General features: G+C 42.9%; 2 protein-coding genes across 4 annotated transcripts in view; both read right to left on the minus strand.

Moving 5' to 3' along the window:
- The window catches only part of LOC109890097 (beta-1,3-galactosyltransferase 1-like), a 118,427-nt gene extending 111,348 nt beyond the window's left edge, over positions 1–7,079 (minus strand). The window contains exon 1 of one of the 2 annotated variants that reach the window (XR_004209938.1): positions 6,984–7,075. The gene's annotated coding sequence lies outside the window, so the exon portion shown is untranslated. Of the gene's footprint in view, positions 1–6,983 lie in introns of both variants that reach the window. The other variant, XM_031824325.1, reaches the window with a different exon arrangement.
- Positions 7,080–9,140: 2,061 nt separating this feature from the next.
- Positions 9,141–25,944, minus strand: part of LOC109880512 (xin actin-binding repeat-containing protein 2-like) — a 51,344-nt gene continuing 34,540 nt past the window's right edge. For both annotated transcript variants that reach the window (XM_031824326.1, XM_031824327.1), the window contains 3 exons: positions 15,522–25,866; positions 11,254–11,387; positions 9,141–11,156 (listed from right to left, as the gene is read on the minus strand). In XM_031824326.1, coding sequence (XP_031680186.1) covers positions 11,293–11,387; positions 15,522–25,866 — 10,440 coding nt within the window. In that variant the 3' untranslated portion in view covers positions 9,141–11,156; positions 11,254–11,292. The remainder of the gene's footprint in view (positions 11,157–11,253; positions 11,388–15,521; positions 25,867–25,944) is intronic.

The raw sequence follows: 25,944 nt of genomic DNA on the forward strand, positions 1-25,944 counted from the left end.
TTTCGAAATGATAGTTTCCGGGTTTGACCATATTAATGACCAAATGCTCGTATTTCTGTTTATTATATTATAATTAAGTCTATAATTTGATATTTGATAGAGCAGTCTGACTGAGCGGTGGTAGGCAGCAGCAGGCTCGTAAGCATTCATTTAAACAGCACTTTCCTGCGTTTGTACATTCCTGCTCTTTGCAATGCTTGCTTCACAGCGCTGTTTATGACTTCAAGCCTATCAACTCCCAAGATTAGGCTGGCTATACTATAGTGCCTATAAGAACATCCAATAGTCAAAGGTATATAAAATACAAATGGTATAGAGAGAAATAGTCCTATAATTCCTATAATAACTACAACCTAAAACTTCTTAACTGGGAATATTGAAGACTCGTGTTAAAAGGAACCACCAGCTTTCATATGTTCTCATGTTCTGAGCAAGGAACTTAAACGTTTGCTTTTTTACATGGCACATATTGCACTTTTACTTATTTATTTGAGACTAAATATATTTACATTTATGTATTATATTAAGTTCAAATAAAAGTGTTAATTCAGTATTGTTGTAATTGTCATTTTTACTACTTTTTATATATAGAAATCGTCCGATTAATCGGTATCGGCTTTTTTTGGTCCTCCAATAATTGATATTTATTACTGATCGCATTGGCGATCCATAATAAACCCCAGGAAGAGTAGCTGCTGCCTTGGCAGGAACTAATGGGGATCCATACTAAACCCCAGGAAGAGTAGCTGCTGCCTTGGCAGGAACTAATGGATCCCTAATAAATATTTTATAAATTTTCTTTCTCACAGAAGACTGGTCTAGTGGAGTCTTATGGAGCAAATGAGATGAGTCAATGTGTGTGTTCTTTTTAAGTGATCTTACATTTTTTGGTTCATTTCAAAGTCAGTCAAAGCCTTTAAAGAGCACCTCTGATTCATAGAGTGTTTAAATCCCCTAGTACTAGTAGGTCATGTGACCATCGGGATAAGCCAGGGATCAGACAGTTCCATATTAAACCTGCCTCCCTTCAAAATCAATTTGAGAGGCATAATTCTGAGAGGAAGGCAAATGTCAAATTGACATGCAGATCTCAGAGGAAAACTGAAACATGCGTGGTCTGTATCTAATTACTGTTTGCAATAAAAAATACTGTTAGGTCTACTCCATTCTATATACTGTATAAACAATCAGAATAGTGCATCGGTGGAGCCTGCTGAGGAGAGGACGGCTCATAATAATGGCTGGAACGGAGCGAATGGAATGGCATCAAACACAAAGAAACCATGTGTTTGATGTTGTTGATACCTTTCCACCTATTCCGCTCCAGCCATTAGCACTTGCCCATCCTCCCCAATAAAGGTGCCACCAACCTCCTGTGTAGTACATAGCCTATTGGAGTGAACAAATGAGTATTCAAATGGAACATTGTAGTCCACTGAGCTGTAATATTGTTTTGTTCACAGACTCACAACGTGGAAACAGACTAGAATGAACAATGTGAACAAGGTTACCTTGTCCCATCTAAATGTAGCATGTCCTTCCAACAAGCCATAATCCTTCAATGTGACATCTGGGGGCTATCGTGGTCTGTACATGGCTTCAAATAGGCAAAGTTAAGTGTATGGACCAAGCCTCCTCTTCCTCATCCTCCCTTTCTCTCAGTCTCTCAACCTCTAACCCAGGCCCATCATGAGTTTGGAGTCGTGCTGTGTTCTAGGAGGATAAAAAAAAACAATTAAGAGCTTAAATGGTTCTAATGGCGCACTGAGCCTGACCCCCCCCCCCCCCCCCCCCCTTCTAAATGTCACCGGACCAGAGACATAATGTATGTGGTGTGAGTGGGACATAACAGCTTCTACATAATGGAAATATAGGAGCAGATTCAACAACTACTATTGTTGGAAAAAGGGCACTTGCCAAAGTTTAACACAAATAGGCAGCGAGGGGACCGCCCGTCCCCCTGAAGCCCCTCTCTTGTATGACTACTGCAGCGCAAATCCAATCATCCACTTGACCAGGGAGGCTGGGAGCCGTCCGCCTCCAGTGGCCAGGTTGGCAAACCAACAAAGGCCCTTCAGCAGAACCAAATTATATCCGAGACCCATGAGAAACTCTCAGAGCTTGGAGCTCTTCCCTTCCCACAGCCAACAGTGGTGTGGTGGCCTATGCTCTGTAGGCTGCTCATGTACTGTAGATCCACACACTGACACCGCAGAGCATGGACCAGAGTCGGCGTTCAGTCCCAGCTGTGGTGGAGGCAGGGCTGCAGAAAACAAAGTGGGCTGCGGCTGCTGATGCTGCTGATGGGGTGGAATCGTGGTGCGCTTGCCTTCTCTTTATCTCTTGTCCCAGATTGGCTGCCGAACACCGTGATACCAGCTCTACCAGCTCCAAGGACGTGTTAAAGAGGAACGTTGTCCTAAAGGTCCTCACATACTGTCTAAAGCACTTAAAGGAAGACTGCAACTGCAAGTTTACAGTTTAGCTCCCCCACATAATCAGCCGTTGGATTTTACTGGGAAAGCTAATGGACTGAGTTTATGTAGCTGCGTTCATTAGACATCACATTGCTCACAATTTTTCAGATGGCGGTAGCTCACCTCATCAACCTCGGATGTGTTTGTGATTTTTGGCGTGACAGCCGCTTGGCTCCGCTCCGACACGTTCACATCACATCACACGCTATTCAATTGTTTCACAAAGAATGAATGTGGACGTCTGCCATTAGAATGCTTACGGAGGATAACAACGCTGTGTTTCCCATACAGGGCCATTTGCCATTCTTGTAAACAAATATGGTGGACTATGCTTGTGTCTATAGCTTGGCTTTGCTTAAATCACTGATAAAACAACCATTCACATACTGTACAACACAATCAATTTGAGTCTGTACCTTCCTAATCACTGGTGTTGCATCCACTTTGGTATACAACACAGTGTTGTGGTCCTTTGTGGCTCAGTTGGCAGAGCATGGAGCTTGCAACGCCAGGGTTGTCGGTTTGATTCCCACGGGGGACCAGTACGAAATTGTATGCACTAACTGCTTACTGTAAGTCGCTCTGGATAAGTGTCTGCTAAACATCAACAAATGTATCTAGCTCGCCTATTTTATGCATGAGTCAAATCAAATCAAACATTAAAATGGTGTCACTGTGGTTGACTGACTGTGTGCTGCTGTCACATTTGGGCCTTGGAAAGCACAAGCAGGATGGGAGCCATGTGTTACTGTCATAGCTAAAGGGATTATCTAGTGATCCAAAAAACTCTGGATGGCAATGACAAAGATGATCAAGGCCGAGCATTGAGTGAGACGGATGAAATGTACAGTTGCATTTGTTAGTGACTCTGTATAGAGGAGGACAGCACAGGTCAAATCACATCAGCATGAAAACGTTGGAGACGTTTGGAGATTGAAAATCACTAATGGAAATGTGAGGAATTGTATTATAGCTGTACTGTGGTTCATATTAACACTACACAAGACTAGTGCCTTTTATGCATGCTATACCAACACAAATGACATTACCAGCAGCAACACATAGAGTATTTTGGTAAAACAAGTGAACTATTGCTTTAGGCAGAATATAGTCCCACATAAATGTGGTCACACAAATAATATATAGCCAACAGACTACAGGTAAAGTCTTAGATAAAAAGGTGCTATTTTAAAACCTAAAAGGGTTCTACAGCTATACTCATAGGAGAACACTTTGAAGAACCCTTTTTGGTTCCAGGTAGAGGCCTGTTGGTTTCCATGTAGAACCCTTTCCCAAAAGAGTGCTACCTGGAACCAAAAAGTTTTCTCCAATGGGGACAGGAATAGAATAGTAAAATATATGACACTCTAAGTCATATTAATTCATATGTAAGGGGTAAACTGTATTTATTGTAAACAGCGGAAGGCACTTTACAGGGAGAGTTTATGCTCCTGCTAGGCCCCTTACTAAACCAACCTGCCACATAGCAGGCTTTTAAAAGGCCTTCAACTAAAACAATCCCAAATACTGACCCAATATACACACATCCACAGGGTGTTAATAAAATGGCAGCTGTTTCAAGCGGACTCTGTTTGGACGAAAGAAGATAGGCATTTGACAAGCTCAGGCCGGCTAGACTTGAAAGACAGAAATATTCCCCTGAGAAAAAAAACTTAAAAAGTTTACCGCGACACAGATTTTCCTTTTAAATTGTTTTGATATGAAAGAAAACCAACAAACGCTGAAGTGCACATGACCTGGGAACAGCGTAATATGCTATTTTGCAATCCACATTTATATCGCTCTCTTATCGATGCCATCCATCACTGTCACATAGTGTTTATCTCCTGAATTAACTATTAACCTTGTAGATTCTTATAAATATCATTCCACCACAGCACACAAGTGTAATTAAGAATATGTAGCACTTGGATATTTTATTATCCCTGTGGGTGAAAGAGCATTCAATACTCCATTCCATTAGAACTGTGGCGGTACACTGTTGCATTGTTCTGAAGTGTTTATTTCAAAGGATCAATTTCTCCAGTCAAATACATCCTTGATGTAGACCTACATGTTCCCTACACGAATGGAACAACGCATACAATGAATCTTAAGCAAGTAGCCAGTGGAGAGAAGGGCCATAAACACGCAATCAAATGCCCCTCAGAGAGTTAATACACAGGGTACAGTGGCGCTTCTCCTCGCCAGTGTCAACGGGACATGACGGTAAAAGATAAGTAGCTATTTATAGATAAGAGGGTTTGTGATATGACCTGGATCGGTACACGTTCAATATTGCAATAGATTTGACGGGAATCAGTGCTTCTAAACAAATGCACAGGATGTTTCCTTAATAAGGCAAATCGTTGCTTCCCGTCGACCGCCGCTGTTAACGTAAGATAAAGTGCATCCAAGGCTTTTATTGGGTTCCTATTACACTTGACCGATGCACGGCCTGCTGACAGCACACGGCTACTTTCTGTATTGGCTTACTATCGATCTATATCTAAGGTAATGCAAACGTGAACATAGACTCTGTAGGGTACAGCCAGGAGAAACAAGACGCTTTCGCTTTGATTATAGCCCATGATTTCTATTGAAGGAACCGTAATATTTCAATGCAGTAGAGAAGAATAGGCAATTGTGAGGAGTGTGATATTATTGAGATCAGTCAATATGACAGTGTTTAGATGGGATCAAAACAATTCAGCATCTCAATCCCTTGTACATATAAAGACCCCTCCTCTCTCTCTTCTCTTCCACAACCTTCATTGTTCTTCCATCTGTCTAAAATACCCGTTTTGATATGTCATTGTTTAATTGAGATTCTACTGCTGCCTTTCTTGTCAAATTAGATAAAAGGGGCACTGAGGATGTTTGAAATTAAATGGGACATTTTTTTTCACCCATAAAATATCAGTTACTGGTAGGATGCCAGAACGCAGGTTTAAATGGAGGAATTTTGGCAGGACCAGAGGAATTAGCGACCAGGCACTGTAAGGTCGAGAGACAGAGAGAGGCTGCGCTTACACAAGACGGACTATACTTCTTGCTACAGCATTAGTTTCTGACAAGCAAGTGTGTGAAAAGTAGTAATGTAGCAAGTTCAAGCAGCAGTGTAATTCCAAAAGAGGATCAGTCGCACAGTGAAAAAGCCTACGGCGTGAGATCTATGGCGTTTCGCCCCACAAAGGCTCTGTCAGAATAAGTCTCTGCCAATAGATTTCCCGAGGTTTAGACACACTGTTCACAGAATGACAAGACACTGCAGCTTAAATGGTCACTATGCCCTATTGGCTACAATCAACAGTTCTATAAACGGAGGAGGTTCAGTCTTGCTTTGATTTACGTTGTCATGCTTGTGTATACTACACCTAAATGGTAAACAGTGGTGATACTCTAGTCCTGGACAGTAAACAAATCAACGACCTACTGTTGGGTATGTAACATTTGTTGTCCACATGCAGTTATTGGCTTTGTATGTGCAAGGTCATTGTAGTAGAACAAGTGCATTGAACCTACTTACTGCAAACAGATGCCTCTATCAACACTGTTCATCCTCTCCTCCCCTATGATGGAATTAAAGGCTTTTTCCAAGTATAGCAATTACATTTTCATCTAAATAGTGTGATGTGGCTGGTGCACCATCATGTCAAAAAACAGATGCTATCACCAAAACGTAATATGAAAATCAATACGCAAAAAGTGAATATACTTTTATATATTTTGCCTATGCAAATATCGATATTAAGAAACCATTCATAATTCATGTTTATGCTCTGAATACGACGAATCCTTGCCTCCCTAGGCGTATAGGTTCCCATTTGATGAGGGAGATTCTGAGTAAAATATCCTGTTAGTGTAGCCGATGTGTGGTATTTAAAAGAGTAGTTGTATATTAATGTATGTCCCTATGCTGAACGCCCTGTAGTATGTGGATGACATACAGTAAGTGCTAGTGGACTGGTTCCCGAGGCGTGTGCTCAGTATGATAGACTATATCAACAAACAGCAATATGACATGAAGTTCAAAATGACATAAACATGTAGGCTAGCCTTGCGCAATTAACTTCAAGCGCAGCAATACAAGGGTTTCAACTCATAGCTATTTGGATCGCTTTGCATCAAAGCCGTAGTTTACATCAAATCTACCGACAATTCTGGACCACAAAACATCGCAGCATCACTGCTAATGTGAGACGCACTCTTCAATACAGAACATTCCTTTGGAGTCCCGGACGGTGCATCAGAGGGCAAAGCCAATAGGACAATAGCGAACGACGTTCGAGCATTTCTAAACACAAAGAAGCAGCGACCGAATGGTTTGCACTGTCACTATAAAATGATTCTAATCTAACCACAAAGTAGTCGCATGCACGAAATAAAAAGGCTGAATGACGACGAAAGCTTGTACCAAGTGTTCAGTAAACTGTTGCGGGCTATCGCCACTGGACAAACACAAATAGCAGCAATAGGATGCTTTTACAAAGCATTTGAACCTACCGGTCTAGTTGTCTACATCCCACCAAGACAAGAGGTGCTGAAACTGTGTCCGTCCTGCGCTGGGCTCTGCATCTGATCTCACCGCAAGAAAGGAGTGGGGGAGACATGATAGTGACTGTATGCGGTACTGCAGCTGACAAGAGAGCTGTCCAATCAGGATTATTTGCGAAATGAATAGTAGCCAATCAATCTGTCTGGAAGTGAGGATTCTACTTTCTTTAGCAAGGTTGACTGACATTGCCACTAAACACATTTGCAATGCATGACCGAAGGCTTCAAGGAATTGTAATGCAGAAGCTGAGAAGTTTGAGGTAGGCTAATGTGTGTTTTTGTAGAGTTTGCATGGATATGATGCTACTCATAACAGCCAATTGGAATTATACAGTTTTAGGCTAAATTAACTCATGACTCGACTTCACAGTGAGGCCATGCTATGTTAGGGTGACAGAGCCCTAAAGTTTCTTCAGAAAGTATTCACAACCCTTAACATTTTCCACATTTTGTTGTGTTACAGCCTGAATATTAAAATTGATATACCATAATGTCAAAGTGGAATTTTGCTTGTAGAAACGTTTTGCAATCAATAAAAAATGTGAAGCTGAAATATTAGTCAAGTATTCAACCTCTTCGTTATGGCAAGCCTTAATAAGTTCAGAATGTAAAATGTGCTTAACAAATCGCATAATAAGTTGCATGGACTCATTCCGTGTTCAATAGTAGTGGGGTAGCATGATTTTTGAATGACTACCCAATCTCTGTACCTTGACACATACAATTATCTTTAAGGTCCCTCAATCAAGTAGTGAATTTCAAGCACAGATTCAATCACAAAGAGCAGGGAGGTTTTTAAATGCTTGGCAAAGAAGGGCACCGATTTGGTAGATGTGTAAACAGACGCTGAATATCCCTTTGTGTACGGTGAAGTTATTAATCAGGCTTTGGGTGGTGTATCGATACACCCAGTCATTACAAAGTGACAGGCGTCCTTCCTAACTCAGTTGCCGAAGAGGAAGGATTTCACCATGAGACCAATGGTGATTTTAAAACAGTGACAGAGTTTAATGGTTGTGATATGAGAAAACTGAGGATGGATCAACAACATTGTAGTTACTCCGCAATACTAACCTAAATGACAGAGTGAAAAGAAGGAAGTCTGTACAGAATAAAACATATTCCAAAACATCCTGGCACTAAAGTAATACTGCAAAAAAATGTGGCATTTATACAACTTTTTGTCCTGAATACAAAGCGATATGTTTGGTGCAAATCCAACACAACACATCACTGAGTACCACTCTTCATATTTTCAAGCATGCTAGCATCTAGAATATCTAAAAAGAAACATCTATAAACTCAGGCAAAATCTTAGAGAAAAAACGGTTTAAATTTGCTTTCCAACAGACACTGGGAGACAAATTCACCATTCAGCAGGACAATAACCTAAAAACTCAAGGCCAAATCTACACTGGAGTTGCTTACCAAGATGTCATTGAATGTTCCTGAGCGGCCTAGTTACAGTTTTGACTTAAATCGGCTTGAAAATCTATGGCGAGACTTATAAATGGCTGTCTAGCAATATCAACAATCAACTTGATGGAGCTTGAAGAAGGGCAAATATTGTACAATCCAGGTGTGCAGAGCTCTTAGAGACTTACCCAAAAAGACTCACAGGTGTAATCACTGCCAAAGGTGATTCTAACATTTATTGACTCAGGGGTATGAATATTTATGTAAATTAGATATTTTTGTATTTCATTTTCAATAAATTAGCAAACATTTCTAAAAACATGTTTTCACTTTGTCATTATGGGGTAGTGTGTGTAGATGAGTGAGACAAATATATATGTATATATTTATTGAATTCAGGCTGTAATACAACAAAATGTGGAATAAGTCAAGGGGTATGAATTCTTTCTGAAGGCACTGTACATGTTAAAATCTGTATTCCTCCTACAACCCTCTGGTTCCCTCAATGGAAATTCAATATGCCTCTAACTTAAGAGATCTCAGCTGGCCAACCATACAGACCGTAGACCAAACTACACCTCTACACACAATGTTTACCTTAGTATCTCTTCCCCCCACTGATTAAAATGTAATGTACCAGAAACATGTCAAGTCTTTAATAATAACCACATTACTAATGTAGAAACAATAGAATAGGAAAAGTAAATCATCTTTAATCAGACTCAGAAGATTAAACCTCACAGACATTCATTCCAACAAACCAAGCAAATCGAAAACCATTATACTGTAGCAAGAAATTATAATGAATGTATTGCAAAATATGAATATGTTCTGTTTTGATGATTTTAAAATATCAGAATCAATGTATACAGATAAACATGAAACAGAAAGTCCCTTTATCATTTTTAAAAACGGCACACCAGGTGCTTTTAAACAGCAAGATCAAATCAAGATATTGTAATAAAGAGCATCGATATCATTGCCAAAACACAGTACAAAAATAGTTATAGGGAAGTTGTGATATTAGCTTGATTCTTCTCTCCACGGACATAAATGAAATTAGGGATTGTATGAGGACAGAATTAACTAATTGAGTGCTAGAAAATATGATTTAAATGTTATCAGATTTAGGAGTTGTCACTGTCGTCATCGTCATAATATCTGTTCCTCTTGATTTGTTCCTCCACTGACAGCGAGTCATAATCATCTTTCCACAGCATGTTGCTTTCCCCCTGTGCACAGACATCCTTCATGGCAAAGCTGTCAAGCGGTTCATCCCCGTTCCGCCCGTCTTTGGGTTTATCTGTGTTTCCTCTTGACTCCATTCCAAAATCCAAAAGGTCGTCCAGAGATGACACCAAGGGCCTCTCACTGACAGACTCACTGAAGAGGTCAGACTTGAAATCAGACAGGAGGATGGAACTGTTATTGAGCCCAGCAAAAATGTCCTCCAGGAAGCTAGAGGTGCTAATCTTTGGTTCCACTTCAAAAGAAAATGTACTCTGAGTCGCCTCTGTGAAGACATGTTCATCTAGACTGTCGTCTATGGCCTCCATACATTTGGCACCCATTGGCACAAAAGCGTCATCCCTCTGTGCCGTGTCTAGAACCTCGGTTGGCATCCATTTTAGTTCTTCATCCCCGAATATGCCCTCCTTAAAATCGCTTTCGGCAGCAGCTGGTTCTGTGGACTGAAGTATTAAATCTCTTTCCCCCGTTTTGTAGTCATCATGCATTTTGAACATTGGTTCATGGTCAAATAATAATAGTCTGTTATTGTTGTTGTTGGAGTTTGCGTTTACTGCTGGCTCACCTGATGCCTCACCATCTATCACTGTGACCTTGACCTTAACCTCCTCACTCCCATTTACTTTCTCGAGTTTCTCCTTCTCCTCTTTATAAGGGTTCTCTGCCTCATCCTCCCCGCTATGCCCATTTACTCTCACATCCTCTACCTTCTCTCCACTTTCCTTTTCATCTTTTTCTGTCACATTCCCACCTTCCACAGCTCCTTCCTCGTTCACCTCGCGTGTCACTTCCACATTGGCTTCCATTTTCCCAGCTACCTCTATGCCACCGTCTCTTGGGGGTTCATGGGTGGGAGTACTCTCTGTTACCTCTACTAGGTCTACAGGGGTGGTCAAAGCCTTCTTCTCTGCTGGTGTTTCTACAGTTACAACGGCACTTTCCCATGCAGTTTCTTGAGAACAATTTTGTGTTTTTATAGCGGGGCTATCATTTAAAGAAGGTTCATTGATCTGGCTTTTATGGGCATCGGTGTCAGTCTGTGGAGAGCTATCCTGGGGGGGCCATGAGGGTTTAACCAGCTTCACCTCGTCCTCCATCATGAACACTTTCTTGGGAGAATCATTCTGAGGGGGCCATACAACCGCAATCTTACTAGTGGGCTTTTTGTTTTCATCCTGTGATTTGCTCACTTCCTTTTCCTGTGGAGGTGGTACCTCTATCTTTGTCGAACTGACACTGCTCCTGGCTGTGGAATTTCTGGAATCTAGTTTTTCAGGGGACGGTGATTTTAGCTTAGTCTTTTCATTTTCAATGGAATACTCTTGATTTTTAGCACTCCAAAGGTCTTTGTGAGGCTTCTGTCCGAATCCTTCGTCATAATTTCCTTTGGACTTGAACAGTTGTTTGAAGTGGGGCTTGCAGTACATTCGTCCATGGAGAGAGGCGTAGTTGCCAAGGCTGAGAAAGACAAATGTTGTAACTATTCAGACACAACATTTGAAATAAGATAGTTGTTATTATTTGTACTGGTTATAAGTCGAAGTTTGTGGTTTACCTTAGTTTGCCACTGCAGTGCTCACAGCGGAAGCAGCTTTTATGGAAATTGTGTTTGTCTGCGATCAGACACTCCATCGGATACACCCTCTTCCGACACACCGTACACAGTTCGGACTCTGGAACTCGAATTTTCTGCAAGAGAAAGATGGCGTTAGTGCCTTCTTTTATGGACCTTTTCAGTAAAAACTAACAAAGCGACAACACTATTAGTTAATAATTTGTCATTATTACGAAACCTACTGGACTGTAAGTAATTTATGAAATCACAAAGAAAATGGTTCCCACTTGAAACAAACTACAAATTATGAAGGCTTTATATAGCATACATACAGTAACATCTTGCCAAGCACTACACAGATGCTTCACAAATCTGTTAATTCCATACTCTATAAAGGGTTATAGAAAAGGTGACAGAGGCTAAAAAAAATTTACCTTTATTTTTAACTATGCAAATCAGGCAAATTAGTTTCACAATGACGGCCTACCCCGGCAAAACCCTCCCCTAACCCAGACGACGCTGTGCCAATTGTGCGCCATCCTATGGGACTCCCGATCACGGATGGTTGTGATACAGTCCGGGATCGTACCAGGGTCTGTAGGGACGCCTCGAGCACTGAGATGCAGTGCCTTAGACTGCTGCGCCACTCGGGAGCATCTCCCTATGTATAGTAGGCTGCATTCCCAAATGTGACTTAACCAAGACAGACATAACACACACCGACACACAGATGTTACCAAGCTAAGCTAAGTACGCCTCATAAAGATGGCGTTTGTGCTGATGTTAATGATGATGGTTGTATGTTAATGATGATGATTGCGGGTTCCGATACTGATTGTACATTAAAATAACACTCCTGTAACATAATTGTTCACCCAGACACATTAACGGGACTTTTTATCTAGTTATAATTTGGAAGAAAACAAGCCAAGTGGAATTTCTATTTGGCTAGTTAGCGGGTAGGGTATTTAGAAATAATAGCTAAGCTAGTTATCTAACAAGGTATTGTTCAGGCCGTTTAGCCTTGCTAATTTCAAGGGTATAAGGGTTTCCTATTAATTTTCAAAAAACAGATGACCTTCTTTTCCAAAACCTCTTCTCCTGCATCTTCTTTGATCTGTTTATAACAGATAAAAGAAGAAGTCAATAACAGGAGTATTTACTTGGCTGTTAATAGCTGTAAGTGTATGAGACCTCATGTCCGAGGCCTGTAACACACTTATTCAGCATGCATCTGTGTTTTACGAATGTCTAAAGCCAAGATTCCTATAGCTAACCTAATGTAGTTCAGATGCATTGTTTCCAATAGGAATTAACCAAGCACGATGCAGCAAGATCTTTTTAGGTGTGTTATGAATGTCAATAGGTGTGTCACTTTAAAGGAAGTATGACAAAGCACTACCCAAAGTAGTCATGAGTGTGATCTAAATTAATCTACCCTATTATAAAGGTAGTATCGGGAAGAATGGTTACTTTAGGTGTGATAGGGTGTGTGACATCAGATCGGCAATGCTTTCTTGTGGCGTAGATGGAGGCCTCTTCATGCAAGGTATGTACAACAAGGCTATATTAAAGTAAATCTGTAGCATACACCATGTGGCCTACCTATGCCAATCAAACATTTGCGTGTATGACTATACGTGGTGACTGGGTCCACGTGTCTGTCGGTACGTTTTGGCGCTGAGAAAGATGTAACTTGGTGGTAGATGTTATAATACCGGTTGTCTGCTTTCTATCCCTTTTTAAGGCCCTCGTTGAGGGCTTTCCTGAAGACAAGTAATGTCACCATCAGAATTGCCTCCTAATTAGTAGGGCTGTGACGATACCAATATCGCAATATTTTTTTACATGGCAAAAATGAAAACACGAAGCAGACCAAGCACGCTGGTCCTTAAAAAATCTGCTGTATTTAAAATATTGTGTGCTATAGCTTGGACAATAAACACATGTGACTGGTTGACGACATAATGATGTTTGTTTCCAACATAAAGGATGTTTTCCTGAAGAAACTGAATCCGCTTTCAGTTATGTTTCCTTGCCATTATACTAATGTGTATCGCGATACTGGTATCGTCCGGTCCCTACCAATAAGCATTCGTCATGTCACCCTTTATAAACACAGATTTTGGGGGGAATTAGCATAGTGTGTTATGCGTTTAGCAGTGCACCCTACATATGGAGCGGTTATGTTAACCATCTATATAGTGCTTTATAGGTGACTCGTGAAACATCTATTGTTGGTTCTGACACCCTTGATAAAGATCAGCAATAATGACTGTATAAAATACAGAATTCAAATGCTGAGCTCTATTGAATGCTAACATTTTTTTTTGAAATTATATCATTTTACACTAATACAATTGCTCAGAAAAATATATTTTCTTTGAACAAGTAATACTTTTTTCTCAAAAAAAAAACACCTAAAGATTCTTAAATAAATAAATAAAGTAGTCAAACATTTAGTATTTGGTCCCATATTCCTAGCACGCAATGACTACGGATTACAGATCATCTTTAATGAATTGTGAATAATGATCAGTGAGAAAGTTACAGAAGGTCAAAGATCATACCCCCAAGACATGCTATCCTCCCCGTTATTGGTTATGGTGAGAGAATAGCATGTCTTGGGGGTACGATCTTTGACCCTCTGTAACTTTCTCACTCATCATTATTCAGGATTCATTCAGGATTATCCATAATCATGCTAGCATTCATATTAATGTACAAGTGTTTAGAAACACATTATATTCTTATTTGCATTAAAAGTGAATCCAAAATGACACAATACATGATTTACCGCTCATTACTATTGGCCACAAAATAATCTGAAACACAACCAAAACTATGTAATTAGGCAAATGCATCCAACAAGTTTGTAGAGTCACGTGTTCGGAATATGGGAACAAATACTCAACTTTTGACTACTTTATTTATAAGATTTTTTTATTTTTATGTATGTGACTTATTCAATAAAATCTCTTTCTCTGAGCAATTGTATTAGTATAAAATAATATAATTTCCCCATAAAATGTCACATACAATATACATTAGCTCAGTATTTGAATGATTTATTAGTCATCAGTCATTATTGCTCATATTTATTAAGGGTGTCAATAATTTAGGACCCCACTGTATGTAGTGCTCATGAAGACTTTATATTATACTATATGAGTCCATTATAAATTGTAGTTCTTGTTTAGATCATTTCAATTTAGATTTAAAGGTACACTGTGCAGAAATCGCGCTGCCATTTCCTGGTTGCTAAAATTCGAATAGTTCGCCTAATTAGATTTTTAGTGACAAAACAAGTGAATTTAGTGTAGTGAATCATTGTACCATCTAAACCGCTGTGAAATATATTTTACAGAACCAAAAATATTGTATTTTCAGCTGTTTGAAGATGGTGTACAAAACCAAAAGTGAAAGACTCAAAAACTAAACGTAAGAAATGGAAGCATTGTAATAACACAGATAGAACAGATCTACCGCTTCTTAGACTTGCTTTCAATGAGAATGACAGATCTATAACTCATATTTCTATGTGACTTTGGTCGGGTCCCCCAAAAAGTTACATATTGCAGCTTTAAATCCTAAATCCTTGTTACTTTTTTTATGGAATATACATGCTAATTCTATACTTAAGCATACGGTCCGAGGAGGTGTGGTATATGACCAATATACCACGGCTAAGGGCTGTTTTTAGGCACTACGCAACCCCCGAGGTGCCTTATTGCTATTATAAACTGGTTACCAACGTAATTAGAGCAGTAAAAATAAATATTTAGTCTTACCTGTGGTATACAGTCTGAAATACCATGCCCATCAGCCAATCAGCATTTATGGCTCGACCCACCCAGTTTATAATTAGAAATATACAACCGCATCCTCACACAAGCATGAAAACATGAATCCATAACTTCCCATCACTGCTTTTTGCAAAAGCAGCTCTATATCTTAGGCATCAACAAAACCACCCCCCTGTAGACAAGCACATCATGAGGCGCTCTCTTGCTGTGTTTTAATGCATTCTAAACAGACTGCCAGTACCCATTAGATTCATTATGCTTTAGAAGTGTTAGTGTCTGTCAGATAAAAATAAAGAAGAAGAGCAACAAAGGGGAAATGCATCATTAAAAACAGTGCAGATGCAAAACTTTAATGCTGAATTTGAAGGTACTGTTAATTGCTTTTTACTTTCACACAAAAAATATGTTAAACACACCATCACTCTCTATTAATCTCCCCTCATGCTCCACACGTTGGTTTACCCGTCACGACAGTCTCCTGCTGGTGTGTTACGATCTGTGATGTCCTCTGTTCTGAGACACTGAATCCCAGATTCTGGAACACACTCTCGCTTTCGGCCCAGGACTGGTGGAAGCTCTTCAGTAGGTCCTCGGTGTCGGCCTCCACAGGAACTGCCATCTCTTCAACCGTCCCTTTCACCACGTCGGCATAGGAGGGAGGGAGGGGGCGGGTCATGTGGCTCTCAGAGTGCATGCTGGTCTCGCTCCTCACCCCTCTTGTTACGGTGCCAAATTCATCCATGCCAGAGAACTCCTCAGTGACGGACTTTGTTTTGGAGTGCCCCGTCGGTTCGGCAGATTCTGATTCTCTCCTCTCTCTCTCTTCTTGTTTCTCTCTCACTTCTTTGAGAGCATTACGATCACCCAAGTCAAAGGCATTCTTGATGGCCTTGATGTTGAAGGCAGGTGTTTCACCGGTTTTTGGCGTTTTGGGGTCTGCCTCTGGATCTTCAGTGTCACTTCCCAGTCTATCCGTGATGACGATGGGATCTTTTCTGATGTACAGCTTTGGTTGTGGGGATTCAAATTGATTGACCAGCTTTGACAGGTCAAGCCTAGGGAGATCCCCTTTCATTATGTCTATATTCACACCCTCAGGAACTTCCTCTAGATCCTCTGGACCCAGGCGCTCCGGGATTTCAATGGGGTCCTTCCGCATGTATGTCCTGCTCACCTCTGCCTTCTGAGCTTCCTCAAAGAAGAACTTCTTGTCTCTGACAGTCATCATGGAGTCAACCATATCAGCCACATCTGGAGTCGTCGTCCCAGTCTCCATCTCCTGTGTCTGCATGTGGATCTCAGGTTCAATCAGCGCTGGGGAATCCTCTCTGTCAGAGGCTTGCTCTGTGGTCAGAAACTCAGGCATGGGTGGGGGAGGGGTCATGCCCCGAGAGAGCTTCGCAGTGGTGTCCTTCAACTTGGCTAGCTTTTCTGAGCGGCTCAAGGTGGGAGAGGGTGTGGCCCTACAGAACCGAGAGGTAGGGGTGCGGGGAGGGGGAGGTGGTGGGGTTGGGGTGGCACCAGACCTGTATGACAGAGGAGGTGAGGGTGTCACTGTGAGGGGTGAGTTTGTTCTCCTCACTGATTCAATGCTTATGAAGGTAGGTGAAGGTGTTCGTGTTGCAAGCATGGGAGAGGGAACTCTGGGATCAGGACCTTTTACTTCAGTCAGCTCCGGCTTTTTGCTCTCACGAGAGATCTTCCTCTCCTCAACCACTTTCTTATGGGTTTCGACTCTTGACGAGCCAATGCTTATTTTAGATATTTTGGCTGTTGCTCCTCCAAATCCTTTCTTTTCCAGTGCTGGTGCAGGTGGTGGTGCAGGTGATGATCCAGGTGGTGGTGCAGGTTGTGGTGGAGGTGGTTGTGCAGGTGATGATGCAGGTGCCGGTTCACTTTCCAGTTTTGCCGTGGCTGCCATGTGTCCTTCTAAGAATACAAGTTTTGCTTGTGCTAGGTTTCTCACACGGAAAATGATCTCTGTGAGCTTCTTCTTATTCTGCTGAACAGCAACCTGTGTTAAATCACGCGTTTCCTCCTCCCTCATCAACCAGTCAGGGACCCCACTAAGTATTGTCCTCACTGAGTTTGAATCCATTTTCCCTGGATGAAGCTGCTTAATGTTAAATAGCAGCTTCTGTACCATTATACATTTCTCTGAATCTGTGCTCTCCTCCACTGATTGAGCTGAGCTTTCCGCCATTGATTGAGCTGCTTCTGTCTGTGCTGCTGCCTTCCCTGCAATGTTCATGGAGACATCCGTAGACTCTGCCTTCGACCTCTCCTGATGCTGCTGCATTTTGCTTACTTCTCCTTGTTGTTGGAAAGACTTGACCTGCTGCTTCTGTGTGCGAACCTGCTGTTCCTGCTTCTGGAAGCTCTGTTGAACTACTCTCGCATTAACAATCACTTGCTCCTGCTTCTGAATGTGCTGTTCCTGCATGCTTTGTTGACTATGGGAGACAGATATGTGGCAGTGCCCTGGAGCTTGAGCTACTGGCATGGGAACTAGCTTTGGCTCTTTGGGCAAAGGGACTTTAATGGCTTTCTGCTTTGCCTTTGTCTTCATTTGACTTTCCAGCTTTGTTTCCTTGGCAACTGCAGTTTTCTCAGCCTCCTCAGCTTTCTCCTGTGTCACATTCATCTCCACCTTTACGTCATTTTTTGCTGAGCTACTGGTGGCCATCTGGGTGCTCTCCTGAACTACTCTGGTCTCACTCTTAGAAATAGTCTCCATACCCGTTTGATGTACATGTAATTCCTTTTTCACTGCTCGTTGATCTTTTTCCACCACCTCGCTTTTCTCCTCCTTCTTCTCTGTTGGCAACTTCACTGTTCTCACCTTGAAATTTGGTGTCACTTTTGGAATTTTGATTTTGGTGGGCTGAGATGGAATCTTTTTTACTTCCTGTGTGAGTAAGGCATTAGTATTCTTTGCATCCTCTGTTTCGGATGTGACGGCGGATTTGGTTTGAAGATGTACATTTTCCTGGACAATACTCTGAGTGGAGATGATAGACTGTGAGCTAGCATTCATACCACTCTGCTGCTCAGCTACTGAGGACGAAATCACATTAGAGCCAGATTGGACTTTAATGTTGGACTCATGGTGAGGGTGAGCAGCAGGGACTGAAATAGACTGATGCTTGCCCAAGGAAACAGACTGATGTTTTCTGGTGGCAACAGATGAGGCGAGTTCTTTCCCAGAAGAGGCCATCGAGGACTGATCAGTGGTAATGTGTTTCTTATCTGAGGAAATATTTCCAGATTCAGAGGTTGATTTCTTATTTACCATGGAGATCAACGGTTTGCTCAGGGGGATATGTGATAGAGCTTTCTTCATGGGCGGCTCTTGTGATGCTGTGCGTATTTTGCTTTTAGACTGAGTTTCCTCAGCCTGTTCATGTGTTATCTCTGAGGTCACTTTTGACTGCTCTGTTTTGTGTGCAAGTGAGTGTTGTTCATTTGCAACATTGGTTGAGCCCATCATCTGCATCATGTTAGTTGGAGGAGAGGTGGGAGATGTGACTCGTGAAGTGGCGGGAGTTGTGTCTTGTGACTTGTTTCTCTCAGCCTCCTCTCTTTGCACACGATACCTTTCCTCTGCCAGCATCAGTGGTGTTTTGAATTTACGGGCATATGGTTTAGGTTTTGCCACTGGTGCAAGTTCTGCAGGTGGGGGTATTTTAATTGGAGGGATGAATACCTTTTTAGGTGGTCGTGGCAACACTTCCTGTGGTTGTTTTGCCACTGGGATTGGTGAAGGGATTTTAGTCATGGACACTGTCGAATCAGATTGAACCTGTGTGTTGGTAGTATTTGTATTTTCTTCCTGTTTACAACTGATTTCACTTTTGACTTCCTGGACTACTCCTTCCTCTTTATGTTCTGTTTGAACCGTCATTGGTTGAGGAGGTGGAGGAGTTGGTGGTGGTGCTGCTGGCTTTTTCTGCCATTTTGGTTTGACCAGTATTGGTTGCTTGGGTGGCTCAGGTTTTGGGATTTTGAATAAAGGCCTAGCTTTAAATGGCTTTCCAGGTGGTGGTGTAGGCACTTGGTGTGGTATTGAGTTTAACTCTTGCTGTGAGGGCGGTGGAGGAAGAAAGTCTTGCCCTGCCACGGAGGGTGGGGGTGGGGGAGAAGAGAAAAAGTCGGGCTCCCCGCATTCTACTGGGGGTGGAGGAGGTGGAGGCGGAAGGTCACTGTCCTGTCTCATAATCAGGGGACGGGATGTGGGAAACATTGGGCTACGGCTTGACAGGGACATTGGGCAGCCTGCCACTGGTGAGGGCGGGGGAGGAAGAGACATCTCAGACTCAGATGGTGGAGGCGGGGACGTGGGAGGAGGTGGGAAATGAATCTCAGGCGCCCCTTTCTTTAGCATACCTTTTCCCTTCATGTCCAGGTTCCGGAAATTTGTATTCAGATTTTTGACGTTGTGTTTTTGTGTGACAGTCTTATGTTCTGTCACTGTTGTTTGCAACTGTTTCATTGTTTTTGTTTCCTGTGTTTGCTTTGAAACAATATTAGTTTGAGATGTGCTTTGTCTTTCTTTCATCACATTTATGTCTGAGGCTGCTTCATTCTCAGTTATCTGATTGGCTGCTTTAATCTCCTTCATCTGATTCGTTGATGTATTATCAGTCATCTGATTAGTCATGTTTTTCTTGTTTATGAAGATGGGTTTAGGGGGTGGTGGTATTTTCTGTTTCACAGCCTGTTCTTTAACATGTGTCTGCTGTGAGGACTCAGACATATTGACTGTTTTGACCTGTGTGGTCACGTTCATGTCTGAGACTTGTGTTTCTCTCTGTGTTTCTTTCATCACACTTATGTCTTTATTCTCAGTCATATGATTGGCTGATGTATTCACAATCATCTGATTGGCTGATTTATTCACACTCATCTGATTGGATGCTTTATTTTCAGTCATATGATTGGCTGATTTATTCACACTCATCTGATTGGATGCTTTATTTTCAGTCATGTGATTGGCTGATTTATTCACAATCATCTGATTGGCTGCTTTATTCTCAGTCATGTGATTGGCTGATTTATTCACAATCTTCTGATTGGCAGCTTTATTCTCAGTCATCTTATTGGCTGGTTTTTTCACAGTCATCTGATTGGATGATTGATTCACAGTCATCTGATTGGCTGCTTTAATCTCTGTCATCTGATTCATTGATGTTTTATCAGTCGTCTGATTGGTCTGTTTTTTCTTCTTTATGATCATGTTCTTAGGAGGGGGTTGCATTTTCAGTTTCACACTCTGTTCAACACGTGTCTGTTCTTTAACTTCAGTCTGTTCTTTTACATGTTCCTGCTGTGAGGCCTCCAAAATATTGACTGTTTGTACCTGTGTTGTCATAGAGTGTTCCTCTTGGGTGAGGGTCCTGCTGCTCTTCACTGATTTGTTCTCGGTGTACGTCCCAGTGTGCTTTTGTGTGGTGTCCTGTGATTTACTGCTCTGACTCTGAGACAGGTTTTTCACAGCAGGGGCTAGATTGACTGTGATGTTCTCATTCTTAGCCACATCTGAGTATTCATGGTCCATCACTTGCTGTGTGGGTAATGGATTTTTCACATGAGCTCTGGGAGCTTTCCTGGGAGGATACTTTCGTACTTTCCGATTAGAATATTCTTTTCTCTGCATCAGATTCTTTATGGCTCCTTTAACATCTCCCTTTATCACCTCCTCCTTCTCCATCTGTGATTGCTCCTCATCCTGGTCCTGCCCCTGCCCTTCGTAGAGGCATTTTATGGAGGTCTTCACATCTCCCTCAGTGCTTCCCCTGCGTTGCATTCGGGGGGATGTGGATGGTTCTAGTAACAGCTGTATTGTGCCTCTCACGTCCCCCTGTTCACTCACTTGGTGCTGGTAAAGCTTTTTCTCACTCGAGGCCTCATGCAAACCCTTCAGTGCAATATGAATGTCTCCCTTTACAATCTCCTCCTTTTCCATCTCTTTCACTGCCTGCTTAGCCTCTTCTAGTGATTTCAAGGTGCCTTTGATATCGCCGGGCACTAAATCCTCAACATTTACCTCAGTCTTGGTGGTCGCAGACTTCTCTAATGATTGGAGGGCTCCTCGGATATCACCTCTGACAATTTCTGGCTTTTCCATTTCCTTGGCTTGGTTTTGAGCCTCCTCCAAAGACCTCAGAGTGGTGTGCAGGTCCCCTTTCACCACTTCCTCTTTCTCTATCACGACTCTCTTGCTAATAGTTTTGGTCAGTGAGTCCAGGGCCGCCCTCAGATCTCCCTTGACAATTTCCTCTTTCTGCAGGTTGTCCAGCAAGAGAGCAGGTTCCATCATGAACACCTTCACAGTGTTGTTGACATCACCAGGGACAATATCGTCCTCAGCTACTGTGCGTTCAATCTGCTGTTGATTCTTCCTTAGTGTCATTTTGGTTTCCATAACGTCGCCGCCAATGATACGTTCCTTCTGCGCCTGTTCTTGTTCCTCATTAGGTTCAAACTGGAGTTGTTTGAGGTAATCCAGTGCCCCAGATTCAATACAGGTGGAGTAAAAGCTAACGTTACCCCTCTCCGTGTCTTCCACCCTTATCCTTTTAGATTCCTCTGACCCTGGGTTGGACAAGAGACTGTGAAGGGTCCTACTGACATTGCCTTTGATGATATCCTCCTTCTCAATGCCACCACCGTCTTCCTTATTGAGGAGGGAGTATATAGTCATTCGCACATCTCCCTTTTCATCTTCTTGAATCAGAATTCCACGTTTTGAGGAGCCCTCCTCCTTCAGTAGGTTGTTGATGGCCTCTTGAATGTCGCCTCTGAGGATTTCCTCCTTCTCAACATTGAATCCCTTTTCTTGGTTGAATAGCTGTTTTACTGTTGTGTTGATGTTGCCTCTCTCGTCCTGGTCTATGACTATCCCTGTCTCTGTCATTTCTCGTCTGTTTAGGAGGTTCATCATGATGTTGTTCAGATCCCCTCTGATCACCTCCTCCTTCTGGATTTCTGGAGCATCTTGGTTCATGAGTCTGTATTTTGCCATTCTGACATCTCCGATCTCATCCGTCTCAATGAGAATCCCTTGTGAGTCAACCATTTTCTGACAATACAGCTCTTCAAGGGTCTCTTTGATGCTCTTCCCCATTATTTCAGTTCTTTCTACACTGTTCTCATTAAATTTGGTTAAAGGAGTGGTTTCAAAAAGCCATGTTGTTGTCTTTACATCTGCTTGTGGGATCTCCTCCCGGGTGACAACAGTCTCTGTTCCGTCAGACTCTTTAATGCTGTCAAGCGGCTGTTTTTCAAAGAGCCACACAGACTGCTTGACATCTCCTTTCATCACTTCTTCTTTTGTCACGGTTTCCATTTCATCATATTCTGAGCCCTCGCCATGGATCTTATCGATGCTGTGTGTTTCAAACATCCACGAGGCAGTCCTGACGTCCCCTTTTTGGATCTCACTCACGCTAACAGTTCTAACATACTTCTGGGACAGTTCATCTGTCTCAAAAAGGTGTTTGTTTGTCTTCACATCACCACCCTGGATATCGTCAACTGTTTTAGTCAACACTTTCATGTCCTCAGCGATTTCATCAAGAGGTTGTGTTTCGAACCTCCACCTGGCCGTGCTGACATCACCTTTCTGGACGTCCTCCTCAGTGACAGATTTGATGACATAGACGTCGTCTGTGTCCCTTATTGAATCCAGAGGTTTTGTCTCAAATAACCACCGGGCCCCCACCACGTCTCCTCTCATGATTTCTTCCTTTGTCATAGTCGTTACTTCATGGTAGTGGCCCTCTTTGTCACAGATTGCATACAGTGGCTGATTTTCAAACATCATGGTGTAGCTTTTCACATCCCCTTTCTCTATATCGTCCCTGATGATGCTCTGGAGTTTTGAAATTTCAGTCTCGGTGGACTCCTCCTGGATTTTATCGAGAGAGTAAGTCTCAAAAACGAAGCGTCCTTGACCAACGTTTCCTCCCTGCACATCGGTTACGGTGCGAGTATCCTTGGCTTCCTCTGAATCCTCGCGGATAGTGTCTATAGGTTGGTTTTCAAAAAGCCACGTGTTGTTCACCACATTTCCTTTCTGAATTTCCTCCGCCGTAAGGGTCTTCAGCTTATGCATTGTTTCAGATGAGGTTGAGGTCATGATGTCGGAAGACCGATTCTGAAAGAGAAACTTCATCCTAGACACATCTCCAGACTGGACATCAATCTTAGTCACCCTCCTGAAGGCACCACTCTCCTCCCCTGTGAGGTTCTCCAGGTTCTCTGTCTCAAAGAGGAAGCGAGCGTGATGCACATCTTTGCCTTGGACGTCCTCTTGTTTGACAGTGCAGGTTTTGAGAACGGTCTCCGATTCGGACTCGGAATGGTCACAGATGTTATCGAGGTTCTGAGTTTCAAAGAGCCATGTGCATGTTTTGACGTCCCCTTTGTTGACCTCCTCAACCTCAGTCTCATTCCTCACCTTATCTGCTTTCTCATACAGATTATCCATTGGTTGAGTCTCGAACAGCCACCTGCAGGTTTTCACGTCACCCTTCTCAATTTCAACACTCTCCTTTGTCTTAGTTTCATCTTCTTCAGTGTTGCTGAAATGTTTAATACCATCGAGGGGTTGAGTTTCGAATAACCACTTGGCTGTCTTGACATCGCCCGATTCAATCTCCTCCTTTGATATACCTTTTATAATCTGGAATTTATTGCTACTTTCATCAAAACCATCGATAGGACGTGTTTCAAACATCCACCTGCAGCTGTGAACATCTCCTTTTACTATCTCCTCACGTCGCACGGTTTTCACCTCGTGGTAGTGTCCCTCGCTGTCTTGCATGGCATACATCGGGGTGGATTCAAAAAGAACTTTGTTTGATTTCACAGACCCACTGGTAACACCTTCAACTTGAATTCTCTGTGCCCCCTCACATCTGCTTAAATCCAAGGTTTCAAATCTTTCCTTGTGATTTGTGACGTCGCCCTTATCAATTTCTTCAAGGTTTATAGAGCGTGTCATTTCCTTCTTCTCCTCCCTTATGTTTTCAAGTGGTTGACTTTCAAAAACCCACTTCTGATGTCTAACATCACCCTTCTCCTCCTCGGACGCAACCATCTTCTGAAGTTTCCCTACTTCAGCCAAATCCTTCAGGTTCTCCATTGGCACTGTCTCAAACAGATGTTTTGCTGATCGCACATCACCTCCTACAATCGCCTCTGAGAGTAAATGTCTGGCATTGGCGTTGTCTTTCAAAGTATCCATCTGCTGTGTCTCGAAAACCAGGCAATGCTTCTGCACATCAGCTCCAATAATCTCCTCCTTTTGCCTGATGCTTTGCCATTCCTCGTCTTTAATGGAGTCCAGTGTCTTTGTCTCGAACAGCCACCTCCCCCGGTTCACGTCTCCCTGCGAGTTGTCCTCCATGGAGACTCCACAGATCAGCTTCACCTTGGCAGGGTCTTTGTTGATCATGTCCAGAGGCTGGGTCTCAAAGAGCCAGCGGGAGGTCTTCACGTCTCCTTTCTCCATCTCCTCCCTGCGGATGGCAGTGATCTCCAGTATATTTCCAGAGTTGCCCCTGATGACACACATGGGCTGGGTCTCAAACATCCGCGTGGTTGTCTTCACTTCCCCTTTGATCTCCTCAAGCTCTGACTTCAGGTTCAAGAAGTGGCTCTCCTCAATGGTCTCTGTGTGGCTGAGGGAATCCAAGTGTTGAGTTTCAAACAGATACCTGGCTGTTTTCACGTCCCCTCCTGTAATATCTTTCGTGAAGACAACCTCCAAGGCTTGCTCATCCTCCTGGTAGATTTTATTCAGACAATCCAGTGGCTGGGTCTCAAAAAGATATGTGGCTGTTCGTACGTCTCCTCTTGCCAGCTCGGTCAATTTCCCTGTCTGTACGGTGGAGTCTGGGGTGTCTGCACGCAGCGCATCCATGGGCTGGGTCTCAAACATCCAGGCTGTGTATTTGACATCACTTCCTGCAATGATCTCCTGCTCAGCAATGTTCTTCACTTCATCATCCTCATCTGGGGTGTCATCTTTAATGGAATCCAGCGGCTTATTCTCAAACATCCAGCGCATGGACTGCACCTCCCCTTTAAGGATCTCGTCCCACTCCAGGTAATCTCCCTCAGGGCTCATACATTCATCCCCACCACTGTTCTCAAACACATAGCAAGCCTGCTGGACTTCCCCGGTCATCTCATCTTCACTATCCAGCTGTGCCTGCTCGATCTCAGTGACGTCGGTGAAGTAGTCCTTCTCCATGGTCCTCCGAACCTCTGGGTGCATGTGCTTGTACAGGCGCTTCAGCTCATTGAGGTTCCTCTGCTTGGAGTACTGCTCCTTGTTGAATATGTATCTCTGTTGGCCAGGCTGCTCCTGAGGCGGGAGAGAGTCATAGCACTCGGGGACCTCCTGGGGCATTAGTTCAGCGGGTGGAGGAGGGAAGTGCTCCATGGTCTCATAATCCATGGATGAGGCTGAGGCAGCGGTAGAGGAAGAGACAGCCCCTGTTCTCATGTTGGATGAGGTTGAGGCATCGGTAGATGAGGAGACAGCCCCTGTCCTCATAGTGGATGAGGCTGAGGCAGCGGTAGATGAGGAGACAGCCCCTGTCCTCATAGTGGATGAGGCTGAGGCAGCGGTAGATGAGGAGACAGCCCCTGTCCTCATAGTGGATGAGGTTTCATAGCTCGTTGCTGCTGAAGCTCTGGATGACTGTTTAACAGTGGAGGAACTTTCATAGCTAGCTGCTGCTGAGGAGGACTGGTTTACCGGTGCCCATTGAAACTGGTTGTAATCCAGATCAATCTATGGTTTAATGATTGATGGAAAGAAGGACAGTGATAGTTGCAGTCAGAATATGAAGTGAGAGAAATGGAAAAGAGG

This window comes from Oncorhynchus kisutch, linkage group LG5, assembly GCF_002021735.2.
Source record: "Oncorhynchus kisutch isolate 150728-3 linkage group LG5, Okis_V2, whole genome shotgun sequence".
Classification (NCBI taxonomy): domain Eukaryota; kingdom Metazoa; phylum Chordata; class Actinopteri; order Salmoniformes; family Salmonidae; genus Oncorhynchus; species Oncorhynchus kisutch.